Here is a 25,023-nt window from a genome sequence, read left to right as displayed (position 1 = left end):
CTTCTATTAATTCAAGGACTGCCATTGCTGTACATCTTTGTGATCTAAATCCATATTGACTATCAGAAAGGAGTTTATGTTTACTAATGAATGTATCCAATCTACACACAAATAATCTTTCCAAATTTTTGGAAAATTGCGGAAGTAGAGAAACAGGCCTATAATTTGTGAAATGGTGTCTGTCCCCAGATTTATAAAGTGGAATGACTTTTGCAATTTTCATCTTTTCTGGAAATTTACCCACTTGAAATGACAGATTACAGATGTAAGTCAGAGGCTGAATAATGTCCTCAATTACTTTCTTAATTATTGTCATGTCAATGCCATCAGTCAGTTGACCTTTTATTTTTACATTTACTGACAATATCCAAGATCCAATATCCATTTCACACTAGCATTTAATTATCGCGGCAAACAATTACACTGCACTTAACTTTAAGTAAAGTACAAAAAAGTCAAAATAACAAAACCTGTAATTATTAATTGTGAACGAATATCATTCACGTCTTACTAAACTTAATCACGCGAATGTGAACGAGGTAAAAAAAATCATTTCTGTTTCCTCTTCTGAGCCTATATAGGTCACGTCAAAAATGATCCAAAGACCCTTACCCGAAGACCGAGGCAAAATGAACGAATCATTTTTCACATGACTTGCATAGGCTCAGAAGAGGAAACAGAAAGTATTTGTTTACTTCATTCACTTTCGCGTGACTAGGTTTAGTAAGACGTGAATGATATTTGTTCACAAGTGATAATTATAGGTTTTGTTATTTTAACTTTTTTTTTCTCAGCCACGAGAAAATGAACGAATCTCTCTCTCTGAGACTACTAGTTACTCCAGAGTCATACTAATGATTCGTTCAAAATGAACGAATCGTTCACGAACGACACATCACTAGAGCTCAGTCCCATCGCGGATTTTTCAAGTGTAGTCGAAAGACAAACTGATGCAACCTAAATCTTGGTATTTGCTTGGTGAAATTGCTAGCCAATTTTCATCATACATTTCATACAATTATACACCACATTCCTTGTTTCAGTTTAACCTAATGCCAACATAAATAAATGGACAATTTTTATGATGTAGTCCAAACATTAGCTCCCTCTCTTTGAAAGACCAGCAGCCGCCACCGTTGCCTTTATTGACAGACTGCGATAGCCTACTATTGTTGAAGAAAGGGTTTTAGTCCGCCTCTTCACTAACGGAAGTTTAATTGAGTTCTGGTTGTATTATCAATCTGCAGATTGGAAAAAGAGTTTAACATAATTCAATGCACAATAACAAATTTCAATGCACTGGTTTGTGCAAGTTCTAATGCGAAAACAATTACAGGCAGTCGCAGCCGATGTCAAACACACCTATTTTCTCTCGTGCTGGGTTGCTCTCACTGCTAGCTAACTAGATGTTTCCTTTCAAAATAATTTCACATATCCGCTGTCAGGACAGAGAGTTATTATCAAATTGAATTAAAATATATATTTCTGTATGTAATTCCATTAATCTACCAAATAATTATTTTCCAGAAAGCATGTATTTTTATTTTTATATATTTCCCTGCTTTTTTCATGCCTCCCCTGAAACTCTTTGGCGCCCCACAGGGGAGGCGGGCCTCACACTTTGAAAACCCCTGGCTTACGGTGCGTGTCCACTACAGCGGAGCGGCGCGGAGCGTCTGCTTCCAATTCATTTTCAATGAAACCAGGCGTTGACGCTCACGTAGGGCATTGTGGGAAGGCGAGCGGAGCGTTGCAAGTTGGATTTTCTCAACTTTATGTAAATGAGGAGCGTGAAAACGCTAGCGTTGGCCAATCGGATTGGTTTCTTGTAACGTAGCAACCGTTGGTCATGATAAACATTTCTAGGTTTTACAATTTCAAGATGGAGGAGAAACTTTTCGTATGTGTCTGCACACCCAGTAACAAAGTTACTAATGTGACGAGCCTGAATTTAAAGATTACATTAAACTAATGGTGCATGGTTGCCGATGTCGTCAGTGTTCCTAGTGTGTTTTTATAGCCTACTTTTAAATTCAGTCTCGTCACATTACGTGACTGTTCTGTGCCACTGCTAGCTCGCTAGTCCATGTATGCGTAACATGTATTCTACTGTAATCTTGCACTAGTAAAAATTCGGTATTTTTACATAAATGTTGTGTAAAACTGGTATTTTGATCGATATTGTGAGTACATGAACCCAAATCTGCACGCTTGGCCATGACTACAACAGTGACCTTAGAGAACTACAACTCTGCATTAACTTGTCTAACACACCCCCGAGTGTGGTGTACTGTGGGAAGGCAAGCGGTGCAGAGCGTTAAAAAACGCTGCAGTGTGAACACACCGTTAGACGGTAACTGTGCTTTTGTGCTGTTTGTTGTGCGCTCTCAAACCCCGTCCCTATTATAATCATGCACCGAACGCTGTTAGGTGCATATAGTGGAAACACTGTAATGTGATGTTGGAACAATTATTTACCACTCTTATAATACATAGGTATTAGAATATATGTGTGTCTGTCTGCCTGTGTATTTTTTGAATGGGATTTTAGGGCAGCAAGTTTCCCACCATTGTCTTGAGAACCAGGCACTGTGCAAAGTTCAAATTTTGCAGGTGTTTGTTTCAGAACCCAAGGGAGAACAGTTCCGCGTTTCAGGTTGTTTGGATAAGCTCTTCAAAATCCCCCAAAAATATTTTTAGCCAGTTTGATGATGATACTCTTTCAGCCATGTTGAGCTGGCACGACACATAGCGTTGAGCTGCACTTTAGGCTATATAGCGCTTTGCTTAGCTCCACAAAGCTCTTTAACAACTGGTTTGTCTTTATAGATAAAATGCTGGCTAGCTAACTAACAGACAGATAATATTGAAAGTGGATACTTTTTTTCAGTGTAGCTGGAATGTTATTAGCTACACTGCACTTTCAGTTCACTTTTGCGCCACTGTGAGGAGTTGAAATGCTGTGTATCTGATGAGTGGTTTGTAAAAATTAAATAGTCCTACAAAGTGCATTGATTTCTATGACAAACTCATTAAAAACAAGCGGACTCTGCAAAAGATTGCGGACGCCATATTACTGGCATCCGCAATCTTTTGATGAGCATGGTTTTCTGTTTTGGTGAAATGCTGGCCAGCTATCCAGGAGAAAGACATTATTGAAGTGGATACTTGATTTCAGTATGTACAGCTGGAAGGTTATAAGCTACAATTGTTGAAGTGTAGACTAGGCCTACAAAAACATTCATTACGGTGTAGCCTGATTTCCATTGCTTTAGGCCAGTGATCTTCACAATTTTTTTCATGAGAGCCACAATGATAGGACAAAGTCAATAGGAGAGCCACTTTTACTGCAAAGTATCAAATGTTACATCCAGTCATAAATAGCATGTCTGTCTGCTTATCAATCTGTCATCCCTGAACATTGGGGGGGGGGGGGTATCATTCTTTAACATTTACCAGTAAAATTTGTAACAGATTTCTAATTTGTATATTTTGTGACAAAACAATCTGGATCACCTTAAGGCTGGGATGAGTGGAAGCATGCATGCATTTCCTTTACTTTCTTCATGTTGTATTTGTTGCTTGTAGCTTATATACAGACTGACTCCATTTTCAGTCTGTATATAACACTATAAATATAAGCTGGAAATAACCGTAGCTAAGCTAGCGTTGTTGTTATAATGTGCGTATGAAGTGCCGGGTTGAGCCTGTCTCTGAGCCCTACCTTGCTCTACAGCACAACTTTCTGATGTAAATCCGTGGTGAAAGATGGAACTGCAGCGTGCTCTCATAGAGAGCCATTGGGACAGATTTCTGGCTGCCCCACCTATTTTCACGTTAGGTCAAATGACCGTATTATTTACTGCCATGCGAGCCACGCAATGAGTAACACTGCTATAGGCGTCATCAAACGAGGGCGTACTTGCTGGACAACCTTTCAATTGGCAATTCACAAATATGTTTTTTGGGGTATACTTTTAGCACAATTCATCTCTCTGTCCCAACAGCCGATAATGAGAACCACACCAAAGTGGATTCTCCAAAGATATCCCCAGGCCAGGCATCACTGGACCAGCAATGGAATTCAACTCAGCCCCAAGCCCAGGTCCAAACTCAAGTTCAAGTCCAGCCTCACAGTCAACCTCAGCCAACACAACGAAACCTCTTAAATCGTTAGTATTACATTTGAACTCATTGAACTTTATTCGGGAGAACTACCTCCTAACTCTTGTCTTGTGTCATCCACTGCTATTCCCCTTTCTCTCTTTGTCCTTCCACATTCTCATATTTTCTTTTAATGAATGTTCCATTTCTCATTTTGTCTTTTCCTCTCTTCCTTCTGCAGAGAACAATACTTTACCTGAGAAGGAGAAACAGCAGGTGGCTGAGCGTCTCCTTAGGGTTATGTGCTCTGATCTTAACCTGCTTAATGTGCTCAATAGCAAGGACTTCTGGAAACTGGCCCAGACCCTGGTTGACAGTGGTGCCCGCCATGGTGCTTACTCCATCCGTGATACTCTGGGAAACATGAGTACACTGGCACTTTGCCAGCTGCCCCGCATGTTCAACCAGGTCAAGGTAAAGGTCACATGTGCTCTGGGCTCCAACTGCTCTCTGGGTATTGCTATCACCTGTCATTCCCAGACAGTTGGACCAGATGCCTGCTACATCTTGACTGCCTACCAGGCTGAGGGGGTGCGACTAAAGCGCTACGTGCTGGGTGTGAAGGAAGCAGACCTGAGGGAAGGTCCAGAGCAAGTCCATCAGTGGGTACAGAACGTGCTGTCGGAGTTTGTGATGTCAGATATCCGCACGGTGTACGTGATTGAACCTAGGGTATGGGCCACAGGAGTTGGGGGATTAACTTTGGGGAGTGGTGGACGAGGGAGGGTGTGTCTGCAGTGTGCTGGATGCTCACTGGGTGCTGTCGTCCAGGCCGTGCTAGGGAAACGGAGCCTTCAAGCACGGGGGCTGCATGAGCTTGCCGAGCTCCTTGCTACCTGCCGAGACATCGCCACATCCACTAGCCTCTCACTATGTGAAGAGCCCTCATCCCACATCACTCAGAGGTCCTCAACTGAAGATTCAAGTTCTGGTTCCAGTATCCCAGCTCAGTGCCCCACACCCCCATGCTGGGACCGCACAGCTGAGGCCCTACTCCAAGTACATGCCCACTTTGAGCAGATCTGTGAGTCTTATGGCCGCAGCAAGGCCACCGCCCCACTACTGCAGGGCCTCAACAAGCACCTTTTGGGCACCTTAGCATTCCTGTTAGCTCCCCTGCGCTTAGCAGCCCTGGAACTGAGCAGCCAGAGAAGGCCCACCCTGCAGCAGGTGCTGCCTGTCTACCTGCGCCTGGAAAAGCTCTTTACCTCAAAGGCCGGCGAGGCTGGGACGGGCACGGCAAGCAAGCTCTGCCACTACTTTCTGGAGGCACTCAAGGAAAATTTCAAGGTATGTACCACAAATATATGTCTGGATGAATGAACTGTATTATACTGTGTTCTAGTATAGTTTGGTGTTTTGCTTTTAAGCTTAGACATTTTTTGGCTCCGTTATTTCTGATCTTTCTGAAAGCAATGTAAATATGCAGGATGAAAACCACATGCTTTTACAACGTTCTTTTTTCACTTATGTAGTTCGAACTCAGTTACTATGGCAACTTATGCTGCAAAACTAACCTGGTCCGGGGCAGACTAACTGTGAGGCTTAGCACGTGTTGTTGCTTAACCAGTTGTTCCTGTAACACTGACCCAACGGGAAAACAATGATTCACCACAGACTTTCTGGCGTGATGCCTTTTTTTTTACCATTATCAGTTCAATATGTACATTTATAGATAATCAACTTAAATAAAATCTAAAAAGTATGCATTTCACAATGATACAAACCTACATAGCCTACTTTAAACGTATGGCTATATGGTAGTTTTTGATATCAAATGTTTAGGCTGATGCTACATATATCTCAATCTAAATTATCCCAGTATAATTATCATAGCTACATAATAGTTAACAGTAGCCTACAATTGCAAAACAAACCTAAATCCATTCATCTATCCTCCATTTTCCCGGCACAAAAACCATGTTAAAAGTTTGGCTACTGGATAATGTATTGGTTAATACTAAACTCCTCAAAAAAAGTTTGGAAACGTTATTTCGGTCGATTATTCCTCCCCTTCAATAATACCAATTGGTATTGTATTTTATATCGTTGGAAAGCCTGATTAGTCACCTTTACAACAAGGTACAACTTGTAAGGATCGTGCATTCGTGGAATGAGCAACACAGCTAACCTAGTGGGTAGCGGCCCAATTTTTTTTGCCAAAATCCCCTGCAATATTCTTCTGCTGGTATTCAGTCTCGTTTTCAGTTGCTTGGTGGATTGGATGATTGCACTCCCACAGTAATAAGGAAAAAACAACACATATTCGCCATTTTTACACTTTATTCATGTTACACTGTCAGGGACCTCAGTACCGTGTGGAAGATCCATACGCAGCCACAACAGCTTGGCACTTCCTCCTCATGCTGGTCACCAGCCTGGTCACACACTGCTGTGCGATGGAATCCCATTCCTCAACCAGGATTTGTCGCAAGTCAGCCAACATGTTTGCGTTGGTCACTCTGGCATGTACAACACGCCCAAGGTGATCCCACTTGAAGCTCAAAACCAGAGTGAATACCAACAGATAGGGCTGTCCCCACTCAGTCGACTAGTCGATTTTCTGGTCGATATGCTCTTGGTCGACTAAGATTTTTTTAGTCGAGCGGCCGTATTGCAGTGTGAGATCTGATTCCCGCTTGTGTCACCATTGCAGAATTAAAGAAATGTTCTACAGAAATTGTAGATTATACTATTTAAGACAAATAAAGTAACTACAAAATATATATATTTAAAAGAAAATGTGTTGTTTTGTTTGTTTTTTGCACACGGCACGAGCACAATTGGCTGCCGAACTACAAACTCTGCCATAGCCTACTTTGTCGGTGTTATTAGGCAAAATGGCAAAGAAATCTGTGGTATGGCAGCATTTAATTTACAGTACATTTACAAAGTACCGGGTGACTCAAAAAACGTTGAACGCAAACTCTGCCAACAACGGTTTATTTTTCATAGTTCGACATTGAATATGATGTAGCCTACCACCTGAAAACCATAAGTTGGCCTACTTCGCTCATGCTAACACGCGCTGGGTTGAAAAATGAATATGCCTATTATAAGAATCACATCCAAATCGAATGACATTCTTTCTCTGTTGCACCGTTCCCCACTCGGCTTCTACGCAAGTTCGCATGCTGCACTTTTTCAGGCAGTGAATAGCGCGCTGATTTGCATGTTAAACAAACAATATTTTTAATTTGTAGTATATTGTAAGAGATAATAAATAATCAGGCATTTTGTATTATATCGGCATTCAGTAACAACAGGACTGGTGACATGAGGCTTATTATTAGTAATAGCTTATAGCGGCTGAATCTGGAATGTCCAGCAGCAACATTGAGTCACATCCGGAAAATGTTTGTACATTTATGTTTGTCTAGTTGTCAATCTCCCTTCTTACGTATATATTTATTTAATAATCCTTACAAGTTGTACCTCGTTGTAAAGGTGACTAATCAGGCTTTCTAATTATATAAAATACAATACCAATTTGTATTATTGAAGGGGAGGAATAATCGATCGAAATAACGTTTTGGAACTTTTTTTGAGGAGTTTATTTATTTAAAACAATGTCAAAAAAGTCAATTCTTATGTGTTTAGAGGGTGTATGTTTTTTTTAATTAATGAAGTAAATGTCTATAAAAAAGGACCTAGATGGAGTGGTGGATGAACTGTCATAGTACACGGCTTAAAGAGAGTGTTCTTTTGGAAAGAAGTCACATGGTCGTGAACATTGTTTTAATGTGGTGGATCGATATGATCCATGTTCTACCTCTCGGACTGCTAAAGAATAGGGTGCACCCGCAATTATGGTGACTTCTTGAATCTGTCTTGAATTTGTTGGATTGCGCGAACTAGAATTTATATTCTAGAACCGCTTTAGACTTTTTAGCGGCCTTTAAGGAACAGGCCCCTGGACCCCCTGCAATTTCTCTACCAACCGCAGATAGGACTAGACAACACTGAAATCTACCTTTTACATATGTCCCACTCTTATCTGAACAGGACAGCTTTGATTGCTTTAATTTCTCCAGTTGAAAGCCCTACAGCCCTTACTCCTGCGAAAGAAGCTGCAGATGAAAGCCCCCCCTGGTGACATGGATTAAGGATTACCTGACACCACAATAGAAAGTTGCAATATTCTGAAAGGGAAACTTTCAAAGTGACTTTGGGGGCATTTGTGGTGATGGGAATTAATGGGGACTTTTTTTACATGACATATGCAGAATGTGGTAACCACTGGGAGGGTTTGAAGGGAGCCGTATATAAATCTAGAAGGATGAAAAACTAAATCAGAGGTTCATTATTTGGACGCCGTCACTCTAGTGTTGTCAAGATACCGAAATTGTACTTTGATACTGATACCAAGTGTTGTATTGCGGTACTCCGTACTGAAATAATACAAATTATTTAATTGAAATAGAGTATTTGACAATGGTGTATGGATGGGTATGTGTAGCAAATAGAGATGCATCGATCATAAATTAATTATTTGATCCCCTGCTGATTTTGTGTGTTTCCCCACTGACAAAGGAATGATCAGTCTATAATTTTAATGCAGGGCACTACACTGCGACCAAAATGGTCACATTTGCGACCTTTTGAAATGCCATTGCGACCAAAATTTGTAATGGGTCGCAAATGTATCACTGATTATTTTTGTGCTTACCTTAGATTTTAGGCAATATGCTATGATTTATTATGAGCATTTGTTAAAACAGTAATGTGTATTTTAAGAATACGTTTTAAAACGACGTGCTCTGAGCATTCAACAGATCAAGTTGGCTTTAGCCCCGCGACCCCCCCTCCCAAAATGGTGTAGCCTAAAGTTGTTTTTTTTTTTTTAAATCTACCTCTCGTCAAGACGCACGAGGCAAAGGCATATAGGGTCCTCAAATCTGCCGTTTTAAAAAGGAAGCGGACAATTCGCCATGTACGGAGCATGTGAGTGAGAATGATACGGACATGAATTTCGACACCAGTGGCTCGAAGAATACCAGTGGTCATATGTGCCATCACCAGTGTATAAGTAGTAGCCTATTGCCAAACTTTTTCGCCAGTGCAAGGCGCAACGTGTAGCCTATTGAAAAGTCTAATGTTTTTGTATCGCTTCAGATTCCTCACTATATAAAATGTGGTTGTCATTGCAGTTTACTTAAGTGTTCTAAATTAAATAAACCTCATAAGGTCTGCGAAAAAGTAGTATTGGCAGTGAGGCAATTCTTGTTTCAAAAGTAGTATTGCCATGGCAATACTGGCAATACTGACGGCGGCGGCAATGGTTAGAGCTAAGGTACCAAGACGGAGCAAAGCAATGCACTGTGTGTTCTGTAAATTCTGTGGGCCTTCAATTGCAAGACTGTCCAAATTTGTAACAGCGTCAAAACAATTCAAACACGAAACATTGAAGCTTCACAATGACAGGATGAAGCACGCGATGTGTAGAGACAGGTTGGGTCTACATATCCAGTAACGCAGCAGCACCCCCGACTGCATTTCGGCGTTATTTTTCCTTAAGTGTTCAGGAGTTTGCACATCTGTACCACAACCATAACATGTTGAAATTTAAAATAAATTCATTTTGCACTTCATAATGTAGTAAAATGTGATATAATGTATAATGTAAAAAACCTACTGTATTTTCTATTGCAGTAAATATATCCCAATTAATGTTAAACAAGAAGGCGTGTGGTTTAAAAGATGGCAAGTAATTAAAGGTCCCATGGCATGCTGTTTTTGGATACTTTTATATAGGCCTTAGTGCCCTAATACTGTATCTGAAGTCTTATTTCTGAAATTCAGCCTTGGTGCAGAATTAAAGCCACTACGAGCAGTCCCACAATGGGCTTTCCTTAGGACGTGCCATTTCTGTGTCTATAACTTTAAATGCTATGAGGAGGAGAAAGACAGGGCTAACAGCCATTGCAAGCCATGAAAAAACAATATCGTGCTCGCACGGTCGTAGCTCATTTTCTCATTGGGGGGCCAAATTCTCTGTGCGGGCAAAGCAGAGAAAGGGGAGGTAACCTTTCCCCTTATGACGACATAAGGGGAAAGGGCCAACCCAGGGCTTGGTTTACACTTATCGAAATTTCTAGCCACCGGGGGACCAAAGGCAGGCTAGGGGAACTCATATTAATGTTAAATAACCACATAAAGTGAAATTTTCATGCCATGGGACCCTTAAAGTGCACATCTGTATGCAAGTGCCACCAGTGGAAAAGGTTAGCTTACAGCCCTGTAATGGCAGGTTTATTTGAACAGTGAGAGACTGAATAATAAACAAAAAAATCAGAAAAACACATGTCAAAATTGAAATTGATTTGCATTTCAATGAGTGAAATAAGTATTTGACCCCCGCAAAACATGATTTAGTACTTGGTGGCAAAACCCTTGTTGGCAATCACAGAGGTCAGAAGTTTTTTGTAGTTGCCACCACGTTTGCACACACATCTTAGGAGGGATTTTGTCCCAATCCTCTTTGCAGATCTTCTCCAAGTCATTAAGTTTTCGAGATTGACGTTTGGCAACTCGAACCTTCAGCTCTCTCCACAGATTTTCTATGGGATTAAGGCCTGGAGACCCCAGGACCTTAATGTGCTTCTTCTTGAGCCACTCCTTCGTTGCCTTGGCCGTGTGTTTTGGGTCATTGTCATGCGGGAATACCCATCCACAACCCATTTTCAATGCCCTGGCTGAGGGAAGCAGGTTCTCACTCAAGATTGGGTCCGTCCATTGTCCCGTTAATGCGGTGAAGTTGTCCTGTCCCTTTAGCAGAAAAACACCCCCAAAACATAATGTTTCCACCTCCGTGTTTGATGGTGGGGTTGGTGTTCTTGGGGTCATAGGCAGCTTTCCTCCTCCTCCAAACACGTTGAGTTGATACCAAAGAGCTCGATTTTGGTCTCATCTTACCAATTCAGACGGGCCTGTACATGTTCTTTCTTGAGCAGGGGGACCTTGTGGGCGCTGCAGGATTTCAGTCTTTCACGGTGTTGTGTGTTACCAATTGTTTTCTTGGTGACCATGGTCTCAGCTGCCTTTAGATTATTGACAAGTTCCTCCCGTGTAGTTCTGGGCTGATTCCTCACCGTTCTCATGATCACTGCAACTCCATGAGGTGAGATCTTGCATGGAGCTCCAGACCGAGGGATATTGACAGTACTTTTGAGTTTCTTCCATTTGCAAATAATCACACCAACTGTTGCTTGGCGATGGTCTTGTAGCCAATACCAGATTTGTGTAGGTCTACAATCTTGTCCCTGACATCCTTGGACAGCTCTTTGGTCTTGGCCATGGTGGAGAGTTTGGAATCTGATTGATTGCTTCTGTGGTGTCTTTTATACAGGTAACAAACTGAGATTAGAAGCACTCCCTTTAACACTAGAAGCGCTTTTTTGACCCAGTGAAGAGAAAAACAAATTGTACCTTTGCACTCGATCAAATTACAGGACCCTGCTTTCTTTTTTCATAGATATAATTGTTTTATCATCCAGTATTTAAAATGTTTCAAAATATCATCGGTAAAAGCTAACTTAAGGCTATTTCACTCCTGTTTACTGTTAAATAGCTGCCAGGTGCGCGTACGGTAGGGCTCTAGACTGTGACCAACTGGTCGCATTTTGCGACCAGTTTTTGAGACAGTGCAAGCATTTATTACAAGTACTCGCACATGTGCGACCTTAGCCTGACGTTGTCATACTCATAATTCTAGTCAGAATAAGAGTCTGATACCGCTCCGTTGGGCTGTGAGTATGGGGCGTGTTTCAACCGAACCCGAAAAAAAAGCCTCTTCGCTCAATTGGATAGACCTACAACCAATCAGTGACGTGGTTGATTACGTTACTGTTGATCATATGTCCATCATTGTATAAAGCCCTCCCTGACAATTTGATTAGTCCGAACAGCTCTTGTTCGGACATAGTTTTTCCCCAACCGAGCGACCCCAGACCCAACTTCCCGACCAAAATGTTTTGTGGGCGGGGCTAAGTTCGGCTGGAACCCAGGCTAGTGCGACCTATAAATGTGGAATGTATTGGGTGTGCATAACGTCATCACACGTTAGCAACGACGCATAGATACAACGTTCTAGTAAACACTGATATCACCTTCAGCATTAGTACCGTAGCTAAAAGTCGAGGAAAGTTGAGGCTACTTTTTGCTAGGTACCTATAAACCTAGCTAAAAGTCTTGGAAAGTTTAGGCTATTTTTCGATAGGTTCCTACAAACATGTCTTAATCTGTCAGACAAGTGGGTTCCCTTTTGTTCTTTTGGTGAGCAGTCTCACGAGTCCTTCTTACCCGGCGTCATGGAGCCGAGCAGCTAAATACTTATTTAGCACTAGCTTTGTTAGCTACTGTGCTAGCTTGTGTGGTGCGTCGCTGTACACAGCTGTAAACATTTCTGTTAAAAAACTGACCCATCTGCAACCGACGCAAGCACACCCCACAATTTCCCCAGAAATTATTCACAATTTCCCCAGAAATTGTACCCTCTCCAGTTACATTAATAATTGCATTGCGGGTCGATTTAAGGTGTGCCCCTAAATGTTCTGCTTGCGCTCCTACAATCAGGGGCTACTGTGCTCCTAATAAAAAAAAGTTATTCTGGAGCCCTGGCGTACAGCCATTTTTTTTCTTGCATTCCAAAGCTGCGATTCTATTTTCAATCAGCAGATGTCGCAAGGGATCCCGTATGTGAAGTGAAGCAATTGTGTGTAGACAATTGTATAAGCGCAATTCTTATGTCTCATTATTTTTGACCGACAACAATAATTTACGATTGCAAATAAGCTATGTTTTGTAAAGCAGATAAACGTAACTAATGAAAGCATTTTTGCATGCATTTAAACATGGGTCTAACAAATAATTAACCGATAAAATCACCAATGAAAATCTATGTATATAAGGCGAATTAGTGGATTCTCAAACTATAGTTTTAGATCAGTAGGTCCATAGAAGGAGCTATTGAAATTGTCTCATAATCATTCAAGGGTCTGATAGATACAGTTACCCTGGCAAAACAGTTATTGTTCTTTATTTATGCTCTCAATTGTTTGCTCCCTGAACAATAAATTGGACTGTGGCTTTTCTACATCAACATGAAATGGGGCTAAAAATGTATGCTAGTTTCTAATTAGGCTACTGCAGATCGCTGGAAGGAGTTCATGACTCGTGTTCCCACTTGTAGTTCGGTTCTCTTGGATCTCTTGGTCCAGACCAAAAAATTGAATTATAGTAGATAGTCTTGGCTGACAGAGCAATCGCATCAAAGTTCGTTTTCATCAAACCAAACCTGCCAAGTGTGAACACACCCTTAGATGCATACAATTTGATTTTACCACTGCTCTAATCTGCCCCCACCTCTATAGAATAACTATCTTCAAAAGTAATGACTCTGGACGCCGGGTTTCTAATGAAAGCTTCTTTTAGTAAGAATACTTGTTCACGTTACATTTAACAACTTTAGATTTCACAGAACACTAAAGGTAAGTTGCTAGCGAAAAGTCAGGTTAATCACTTGTCATCTGAACATAACTGGCACGTTCTATCCACTTCCTGTCGCAAGGCATTCTGGAACTTGCAGTCAAAGGCGTAATTCAATATTAACCAATACAACAATATGGATGTAGTTCTCTCAATCATCAACTCACAAATTGTAATACGATTACACATGTAAATAACTTTAAAGAATATATCTTTAGATACAGCTGAATTAACTTAAACATTAACTTGTAATCCATTAAAGTTACAACAACCGATAGACGATCGACTCTTTTTTTGTTTATGGTTCTCCGTAGGCTGTGGGTGCTGAAAACAATGCATCGCCAGAAGAGTAGGTGGCGCAACGATAATGATGTAGTTAGCGGACCAATCACAGCCAAGGGGGTATCGGTAACTATCTGAAATTAAGACGGATAGTTAAGAAATTCATGAGGTGCACGTCGAGCTCTCCGGGGCTCACCGAGGGCTCTCGGAGAGCTCGGAGAGGGCGTTCCACATAGACGAAGGCGTTCCCATGTGTCCGTTTTTGGAAAACGGAATACCCTAAATCGGCCTAAATCGGCCTTAAGCTAGAGCCACTCCGTTGAAAGGAACTGTTTAGATCAAATGCATTGATTCACTACGCGATCGATCATTAGGGGGGATGGGATCACGTCTTTGAAAGATGCATCCACGGGTTACCAGCTCAACAAACAAAAAAATCCTGTGCACAATGCAGTAGCTACCCAAGATTAGCCTATTTATTCTATTTAGTCCGTAGATGTAAAGGGAACAAAACGTAGGATTTTCTAAATGATCTGTCAGGCTTGTTGTAGTACATAGGCCGCCTATTGATTTATCAAATGCAACTCTCGTTTTACATGCGCTACTGCCCTTGCGTAACCCGCCATCTACACTTGAAACTGGAGTCCCAATATTACAGTAATACAATAGCCTACATAAAACCAAAATACACATTCTCAACCTCTCTGGATATTATTTCGGACATATTATCCACTGTGTCTTGTCATTCCGAAAGTTGTTAAATTGAATAGGCTAAGCATCAACAGGCTAATATTAAGTAATCCCTATTGCTTAGAATTTCCTAACAATTAGCTCTTATTTTTGCAATACTTGGACTGTGTTCTGACAATAAATGAAGAACATTACATGTTTTTCCAATATAACTGGATCTAATTAGACCATTGAATGTTTATGATGTCCCTGTGTGTTTGTTTATACTTTTGACTGGGGACAACAATGCAATCTTGTCAGCCGACTACAGAATGTAGAATGACCAACTGCGATCTAGCCTAACCTGCAACATGTTTGACATGCTTTAGCCAATAAATGACATTGCCGAAGACACGTTCATTTTAAGACCGTACTTTTGCTCTGTGCAACAAGCGCTATCTAGCGATCATTAGGATTCCTCCGTCAGGAGGAAGAGCTCTACGTGCACCTCCTGATTTTCCTGAGACCGCCATTGCTGTAAGTTTTTACAATTCATATTTCAGCTAAACAGTACATGTAAATCAACATCTGAATTAAAATGTGATGAGAAATGGGCAGTGTAGTTGCTGAAAATTAGCTTATTTTATTGATGAAACGGCTAATTTGTACATTTGCTCCGACTTTTCGTTAACCTAGCTAGCATCGCAGTGCAGCGCCACCTACTATTCTGGCAGTGAATTGTTTTCAGCACCCACAGCCTTCGGAGTACTATAAATTAAACGAATCCGTCCGATTGTCTGTCCGTAACGGAGTCGGAGTAGTATAAATCGGCCTTTACAGTAAGTACAGGGACATTCCCCCCGAGGCAAGTAGGGTGAAGTGCCTTGCCCAAGGACACATAATTTTTCACGGCCGGGAATCGAACCAGCAACCTTCTGATTAATAGCCCGATTCCCTAACCGCTCAGCCATCTGTTACATGTCAGTACCAACGTCCCTGTCTGTAGACTTATGGGTCAATTCTAAGGTAAAAATGGCTCATCATTTCTAGTGTAAAGTGTCCTAATCTCAGCTCGTTACCTGTATAAAAGACACCTGGGAGCCAGAAATCTTTCTGATTGAGAGGTGGTCAAATACGTATTTCACTCATTAAAATGCTGATCAATTTCTAACAATTGCGACATGCGTTTTTTCTGGATTTTTTTCTTGTTACCCTCTCTCTCACTGTTCAAATAAACCTACCATTACAATTATAGACTGATCATTTCTTTTTCAGTGGGCACATGTACAAAATCAGCAGTGGATCAAATCATTTTTTCCCTCACTGTATGTTTACAGTAACAGTTTTGCAGATAGCCAATGGCGATGATTCACACTCCTTTTAATGTAAATTTTAACGGGACTGCTGTCACATTTGTGAAGTGCTGGTATTTTGGTCTGCATGTACTGTAGGTCATGGTCAATTCTCAGTTCTTTACAGATCATGAAAGTGCAGATTGTAAGCTTTCAAATCATATAACATCTATTGAAAATATTTGAAATATATATGTTTAGTTGAATGGTGGTACCCCTTAAATCAACTGGCAGAGAAAATCCTGTTGAAAGATTTGAAACTTGTCCACACTTCCCCCAAGCAGGCAATGGATGGGAACAATAGTTGCTTAATGCCACCTCCAACCATATGGACATCAACTTTGCAACTACACTAGCTAGCTAACATTCCTAACAACTGTTTGCCTAAGGAAGGCATACAAACACATGGCTGTAGATTCTCTGCAAGTTTAGCACACAACAGAAAAACATGATCATGCTTTCCTACATATAGCTAGACATTCACACATTCCCTAAATTGGAAATATTAAACATACCAAATTACAAAACAGACATTTTAATGGCAGACAACGGTGTTGTGAATCGTGTACATTGTTTAATTTCCATCCTGCATGTACTCCAAGAAAAACTATATTCATTGTTGATTCTCTTACCAGCAGCGATATGTTTGTTAACAGTGGCTATTTCATTGCATAATTAAGGTAATCAAACAAACATACGCCTCTTTTTTTATTGGTGGTGGCTTGACCAAAACTAGTATAGCCAACAAAATGAAAGATGCTTATCAAACTCAACTCCCACAATGTGACTAGAAATTATGCCTTAACAAGCCTACTTTGCTGAGAGTGCTCAGTGATCCCCCCCCACACACACACACACAATTGAGTGACTTCTTCAACACTAACTTCATAACATGAAAAAAGAGGTTAAATATATAAATAGATTATAATTTATATATATCATTTCACGTTCTAGCGCGATTTGAAGAATGCCAACCTTTTTCACAGCACTTTCCATTCAGGGATGAATAAAGTTCTATCTCATCTTTTTAAATGTTTATTTAACATCTGGCTTTATGAGTAAATTTACGATGAATTAAATAATACATTTACAATTACATTTTGCCTTAAAACTTTCCTTGATTTGTCCACCTTATTGCAATCCACCACAATTTGTGAGACTTGAGGGATGCACGCCTGAGTGAGTGGTCAGAAGTACGGGGTCTCCCCAAGGGTTGATAGGCTGGAGTGGGCAAGAAACATTGATGTCTTATGCAAGAAGGGCCAAAGTTGACTTCTTACTGAGTACACTAAATTCATAATGTTCTACCAGTCTGCGAGTGCCATCTCTACGCTGTTGTGTGCTGAGGTAGTAGTGTGAAAGCAGGCTACAGGATTGACAAACTAATGAAGGGCAGTCTCTGTCCTTGAAGTAATTCTAGAGACTATGTTGGATTGTGTGTTCTGGAAGTCCATTTTACTGTTGCATATCACTGTCCAGACACTGTGGACCGTAATCCTAATGAAAGGTACTAGGACTTATACCATGGATTTACAGACTCATTTACAGACACCATGTTGCACACCAGGGGCATGTTTTGCACTTTCTAGGCCAATGACCACTTTCTATTTGCACTAATGTACATTGTACTATTAATGTTAATATTCTGTTACTTTGTTTGTACTTGTTTGTTTTTGTGTAGATTTTGTATTGTACTTGTGCAGCTGTATTGTAAAAATGCAATTTCCATCTGGGGACTACTCTACCCCTCAGCTTTATGTAGGTTAGCTTTGTACAAATACAACACTGGAATGAATCATTCATGAAGTTGTTTGACCAGGGTCTAACCACAAATAAACTTGACCTCTTAGGTGGAGCGAGCCCACCAGGTAGCCATGGTTCTGGATCCCCAGCTAAAGCTGCGCGCCGTCCCTGCTTACCAACACGAGGATATTATTGCTCGGGCCTGTGAGATGTCTACAGAATCCCGAGATGCCAACCTCAGTGGCACTGGTAGCTGTGGAGGGTCTGGGGGTGAGGAGCGGGACGGCGAATATCCGTCCAAGCCCAAAAGAAGCCGGGTTGAGGGCACAGAGGGTGTTGGCGGCATTGCCCGGGTACCCTCAGGGTTGTTGCCATGTGCGGTTTCAGATAGCGATGACAGTCAGACCCAGATCAGACAGGAGATGTTCCAGTACCTGGCCGAGCCCCTCCTCCAGGGCTCCCCAGACCTTTTCCAGTATTGGAGCTCAGTTGTGGGAGACAAGTACCCCAGACTGGCACGTCTAGCACTGTGGCTGCTAGCAGTGCCTGCTGTGGGTGTGCGGAATGAGTGTGTTAGTGTGTGTGAGCAAAGCTTAGCCATGAAGAGGAGACAGCTTGTCACACCTGAGGAGATGAATAAACTCATCTTTCTCCGTTCCAATATGGCCTAACTAACCAAACAAAACCAATGTTCATCCGATGGGATTATTAACTACATTTTCCCATGGCTTAATGGAGTGTATCTAACCATTGCTGTATTGTACCATGCAAGGTTAAGCTTTTGTCTGGAACAGGAATGTCCATAGAACACTCATCCAAAGTTTTGATCAGTTATGTACTGTCTGGTACCAACTGGATAATAACCTAATTTATCTTCTTAACATAGCTTGGTTAGTGATGTTAACAACATGTTTTAACTTATTGTCTGTTTTGGATTCAAGATTTCAGCAAGGAACTGGGACATGGTGACTTAATGTAAATTATAATTTTCTTACAGTTTAAAATAATATCAAGCTTATTCAAAATGTTTCCAGGTTTCTCTCTCTGACCCATTAAAGTATAGTTCATGTAATGTCTTTACTTACAGTACTGACTAGCTTCTTTTTTTTTAAGAAACTGTGAATTTAATCAATTTTCCTCATTTGAGACAGATCCCTCTGAGGATAACATTTAGTTTCGGATGGATTTTTGGTCAGTGATGCCATACCATCAAGTCTGTACTGTACACTGTACTCAATTTGTCTAAGATGATTTGACGGGATCTATGTATAACTGATGCTCATTTCGACCAAAGCTGTCAAACCATGTTTGTACTCTGCCTGAGTCCAAACGTTATTAATCAAATATTTTTCTGTTATTTATTGGTCTTTTTTATTTGAATGTGGAAATAGTTGAACTTTTCACAAGCAAATACTCTAAAGAAATATACTTTTATGGTTGTTTTAATAATTTTAACTAATGCACTGGATTTATTTTTATGTGCTTTTTGGTCATGTTTTATTAGCTAGGTTTTTACCCACATTATTCTTTTCTTTTAAACGTTGATTGATTTATCTGATTGAGGACTGTTGTAATGATTTTTGTTATTTGAGTACCTATATACAATTTTATGGCCAGTGACATATTCACATTTTTACATCCCACTTTTTATCATTTTTTGGGGTGGTGACTTGTGCATGTTTAATTTGGGAATTGTTTGAAAAGGAAATCGTCCGAAATGTCCTTTCAGACAATTATATAGTCATAGTATATAGCCATTCCATTACTATACAAGCATAGTGTAGGGATTATTTTATAACTTCAGTTATTATAAATGGACTAAGAAAAATGCAACGAGAAATATTACAGAGATATGCATGCAATCAATATTAAAAGTACTGCTCTACTATCATAAGCCAGAGTTTCTTCCAAGATATATAAATTTCTTGAAGTGTAGATCCAATTAACCTAATTCATTTAAATAATTAGTGAAGGCACTAAACTAGAATCAGTTTAGCCTCCCAATAATCTAACTTCAACCAAAAAGAAACAAACAACTGGTTTGAGTTAATTGTCTAAGGGTGGGTTTCTCCTACTCCGTTTAGGTGAAGCTATGTGTGTACAAGAGGGCTGCTGTTGTATTACACTAGAGGGAGCAAGTGTTTTAGAAATACAACAGTGAACACCTTATAACCCCATACCTCTTTTTTATATTGTATCATTTCAAAAGCTGTGATAAACAAATCTTAATAGAAGTACAACTAGAAACTATGAAAACAGTTAAACTATAATACAGATGTTCACTGTATTAAGAGTAAAATACATTTGGAGACCAATTTATAAAGAGGATTAAACCCTCATAGTAAGTTTTTGTTCTTAAATGTTGGGTGTTTTTGACAACCTAGTGATGTTTGATGTAAATGCAAAGCGACTGACATGAATTGATCTACATCCCTTCTGTCTTTCAGTTAATATTTCTGTAGTCTTAATGTTTATTTTTCACTCTCTGCCTAACTGCAAAAAAAATAAAAAACCTTTAGGCCTCGTTATAATACTTTAGCAGTCCCTTTTTCTTAAGTTGTGTCAACTCTATTCCTCAACTCTGATCATTTAGCTATTCTATTTTTATAGCAACACTTTTTTTAAATACAGCAGACAGTTGGATTCCAAGGCTTTAGTTTCTGGACTGTACACAATGTTCTTCATACTTAACCCACTGTAGTATGTGCTGTTAAATAAATTTGCTGAAATTAATGCATTCTTTTGAATTGTTTTTTTGTCTTTTGTCATGATATTGGAATGTATGAAGAAGAAAAAAAAACATTCATACTTTCACTGTGTGAATATATCTGTAGTTAAGTGTACATGAGGAACAGATGCATGTTTGTGCACGGTCCTGCATGAGAGGGAGCACCAACACATAAAGAGGAAGGCCTAAGTGACTAAGGGAGAATAATAGAGGGCTTCACGAACATGTAGTGGGGGAATGAGGGATAACTTGTATAAGGACACACATGGAGAGACCTTACTGTAGGTGCGTGCGAGGGCTCCACAGGGGAAAGAGAGAAGGAAAAGAGAGGGCGTAACTCTCAGCCCCCTTACACCCGGGTCAGTAAGACCTCAGGGTGTTGCAGCCATGCAGAAACACCCACACTGGTTTCCAAGGTTACTCCCACCAGAAGCCTGCATCGCAAAGGCCTAATTCACAGCATATGTGCTCTCATTCCTGCTCATGCCTGCACACCCCTCCCCTTGTGTTAAAGGTGAGTTTTTCCACACCGTGTAACCACAGAGCTGGATGTGGTTTATATTTGCTTACAGCATTAGGTTTGGGAAGTCCTCATTTTCATTATTTTGTAGAAGCAAAAACAACCAATGCGACAGACGATGGCTTCTGTTATACGCTATATATCATGGGTTGTGAAAAGTTTCAGCCGGCAGCAGATTTTTACCAACTAACTTAAATTGCAACCTATCACAAGCTTTACATTTCTATATCAAAAAATATCCTTGATCCAATTCGAAATTTGGTCTAAATCTGATACATTTATTTCTATAGGAACATGAGGTTTGATACCCTATTCACACCTACAGTATGTATTAGCCACCAGGTGTCGGTATCTAGCTATGGTTGTTACTGAAAGCCTGATTTTGGATCGCTTTGAAAGAGAAAATTCCTTTGCTTTTCACTCACTAATCTTCAACTGTTAAACTGTTCAAAAAACACCTTTATTGAACAGTTTGCTGACCTTGCTAAGAACCTGGGACCCTTTAGTTCCAACTGTTTTGGCTGTGTGTAGGTCTTCACATTCTATTTACATGGGACAGTGAGCAGAACTTCACAGGGACACAAAATATGGTTTGGTGTCCTACCTTCCTTTTCCAAGGATTACGTGGGAATCCTTGTGCACTTCCCTCCAATACAGCTTTTAAAATATATATATAAATAAAGATTAAATTGCCACAGTCAACCCTAACCCGTGGGCACACCACCTGCCCATTCCGGTCAGGTAACTGAGGGGTGAGACATAGAAGGACACTAGAACAGAACAGTTCCTTCCTTTGCTAGGCCTGCAGTGAGCACTCAATGGCAGCACCCCTGTAGCACCTTCTCTCAAAGACACTGACTTAATCCCCTGTGACACCAATGCACAGAACTGCCAGGGCACATCCACCCCACCACTGTCAGGTGTCGCCCCGACTAACACTCCGCCTAGCCCCTTGACCACACAGGTACACAGTGTGCCTGCCTGCCTCTGTATACCTACACATACATATTAACACACACAGGTCTAAATTAAATTACATAATGCTAGGTCCACTTGGGCATAGACCATGAAAGAGGGTATTGTATGTAAAGAGATAACATAAAAGAGAAACTATTAGAAATGTGTAGTTGTTTCTATATACTGTATACAATTGGTGTGTCCTGCAGTTTTGGCAAAACAATGAGGTCTACAATCCTTGAGTCATAAAATTCAGATTTGTATATAGTATGTGGAAAGATTGATGTTTTGCAGTTACATACTCCAGGCTGAACAACTACAAAGAGAACAGTTATTTGGTCTAAAATATATCATAAAACCAATGAGACATAGACTGACTGACTTCAAGAGGCCAAACAGCTCAGGCTTTGGCACATTTCCAGCTCATGTCATTATAAGGGGCCACTGGATTCTGGATGATATAGCTATGAGTGACTTTATTTTCATTCCGTCATCTCATTTCCATGATTTGTAACTCTGACTCTTTAGAATTAGTGAAGAAGTGTAATTCATTCTTGGTGCAAGTGCCCCACCAAAAATTAACTGGGCAATTTGCATTGGCAAGAATATTGAAAATATGCCCCCTTTTTGAGATTTTCAAATAATAAGACAGATTTGTATATACTTTCTCTTCACACTATCATCACAATGTGAACAAATTATCTAGAAGCATCTTATAAACAAGGGGGTCAGATGGCTGAGCGGTTAGGGAGTCGGGCTATTAATCAGAAGGTTGTTGGTTCAATTCCTGGCTGTGCAAAAATGACGTTGTGTCCTTGGGCAAGGCACTTCACCCTACTTGCCTCGGGGAGAATGTCCCTGTACTATAAGTCGCTCTGGATAAGAGCGTCTGCTAAATGACTAAATGTAAACAGGCCATATGAATGCCTTGATCTAAACTCCAATTTTTGTAATAGTAGTGCTATAGCAGTGCTTGATTGTTCTTCATCGTGGTCCAAATGTATTTATTTACTTACGTAGCTGGTAAAGGTTGTGCTTGCGAGTCAGAGGTCCCGGGATCAAGTACCGGTGTGGGGAAAGATTGGGAGGACTGACAAGCAGTTTGACTACCCCCTGTTACATATACAGTACTGTCTAGCACATATATATCTTTGCACTCGATCGAATTCCAGGATCCTGCTTTCTTATCCTAGATATGTGTGTTTTATTATCCAGTATATATTTTTCCAAAATAACTACAAAAAGATAGTTTAAAGCTATTTTCCTCCTGTTTCTGTTACATTGCTGCAGGCTGAGCATTCAACCATTTTTCCCTGCCTTTCAAGGCTGCGATTCACTATTCTATCTGCAGATGTTACAAGGGCTACCTTGAACTAGTATGTAATTCAGACGGTTATAAAGAGAACACCCAGAGTCGTTGAATAGTCTTTCACCCCCAATAATTCTCTCTGGATTGGATAAAATGCATGTCAGTTCATACTGCAAAAGCTTTGATTGGTGGGAGGACATCCTCCGGAAGTAGTATTTAATACCATGCATGTTTATGGACGGCCCACCAGCTGCTAGGTTTTGTATTGAAGTCAATGCAGCCAGAGAAGGACGGAGGCTAGCTGTCCTCCGGATGTACCATGGTTCTATCACAGACAGTTGAGTTACCGTAGACCTTCAGTTCAATATTATGTATAAAAAATATATATATTAGTTACATATTAATATTGAGTATAGTTTGATCTAAAATGTCTACCTTTTAAAAGTTTCAAATTAGTTTTTTTAATGAAATTTCACTGAGGAGGAGAACCATGATGATCCTGACAAGCCTTCACTGCTCCACAGGTACGCTTTTTGTTGGCGTAGCTGGTAGTGGTCGCGCTTGGGATGTCGGCGGTGGCGGGTTCGATCACAGTGACAGGCGATCTTCGGCCGAGTGTACCTCTGATGGGGGCGCGGCCACTTATGTTACATTGCTGAAGCCTATGTAGATCAGTTAGTCTCACTCCTCAGATAACAGGCCACCCGCACCAGTAAATTTCTAGCTTTTCGTTGCCGTAGCTGGAAATGGTCCCGCTTGGGATGTCAGATGTGGCGAGTTTGATCCCAGGTGCGAGCGAACGTCGGCCGAGTGTACCTCCGACAGGGGAGGCGAACGGCAATACAGTACTGGCCAACTGAGCTCACATTATCAATCAAAATATAATTTAATTTGTAGTATTGAGTGAAATATTAACTTGTAAAGAGATTTCTAGTAGGGGGTCATGTGACTGCCTATCTGCGTAGAGAAAACCGCATTGCACGTTTCCACTCCGGTCATTCAGATATTGAATGGCATTGATTGCTCTACAGGACATCATCATTTGATAGCCCTCCTGTGGTTAATTTCTTAAATAATATATCAGTCCCACAACAATACTAGCTCAACAGCGCAAATACAGGGAAAACAAGGTGACTAAGTATTAGCTAATGGGTTGGTAGCTAGCAGTATACGGGTTGGTATACGGTATGAACGCGAATACCGGTATGACGTTGTGCCATGATATGGATTTTGCCATATCATGGATATCACGATATATTAATAAATGCAAACATCCCAAGTCTCCCGGAAGTTCCGGGAGTCTCCCGCATTTCAAAAGCGGCTCCCTGACGCCAGCAGATGCTCTACAATCTCCCGGAAATCGGGAAACGCTTTCTGAATCTGCCATCAAAGTTGGTAGGCAGATCCTAACGCCTGATCTTGTGATCGCCTGATCTAACGCAGAGCTAGTGAACACATTCCAATACACTGGGTGTATTCACCTCTACGTTGGTTTAGATACTCTATTAAACAAAACTTTAATTGCAACGGCTAAAAATCAAGGGGAAGACTCGGTCCTGCTAGCCCCAATGTTGAGACAGTGTGCGAGGTGCCGGACAAAATGTCTAAAACTTGCCCGGAGCTGCTGAGAGAAGCAGCAAATTTGAGGAAGCTCTGAGTAGAACTCCGGCTTCAGCGGCTCTGGCGTCTCACCACCCACTGACTTTGATGGGCGAGTTTGACAGATAAAATAAATTCATGAACAGAGTTGGGTAATGTTACTTTTTAAAGTAACTAATTACAGTTAGTAGTTACATTTCTTGTAAAGTATGTA

At 40.7% G+C, this 25,023-nt stretch overlaps 1 protein-coding gene across 6 annotated transcripts in view; it reads left to right on the top strand.

Moving 5' to 3' along the window:
- znf618 (zinc finger protein 618) overlaps window positions 1-20,437 on the top strand; it is an 87,394-nt gene extending 66,957 nt beyond the window's left edge. For all 6 annotated transcript variants that reach the window (XM_062484666.1, XM_062484667.1, XM_062484664.1 and 3 more), the window contains 3 exons: window positions 4,008-4,172; window positions 4,346-5,454; window positions 17,804-20,437. In XM_062484666.1, coding sequence (XP_062340650.1) covers window positions 4,008-4,172; window positions 4,346-5,454; window positions 17,804-18,367 — 1,838 coding nt within the window. In that variant the 3' untranslated portion in view covers window positions 18,368-20,437. The remainder of the gene's footprint in view (window positions 1-4,007; window positions 4,173-4,345; window positions 5,455-17,803) is intronic.
- Window positions 20,438-25,023: the final 4,586 nt, after the last annotated feature.

The sequence above is a fragment of the Osmerus eperlanus genome, chromosome 18 (genome assembly GCF_963692335.1).
Source record: "Osmerus eperlanus chromosome 18, fOsmEpe2.1, whole genome shotgun sequence".
NCBI classification, from domain to species: Eukaryota; Metazoa; Chordata; class Actinopteri; order Osmeriformes; family Osmeridae; genus Osmerus; species Osmerus eperlanus.
Note: the sequence above shows the minus strand (reverse complement) of the source record. Positions and strands in the feature narration are given on the sequence as shown.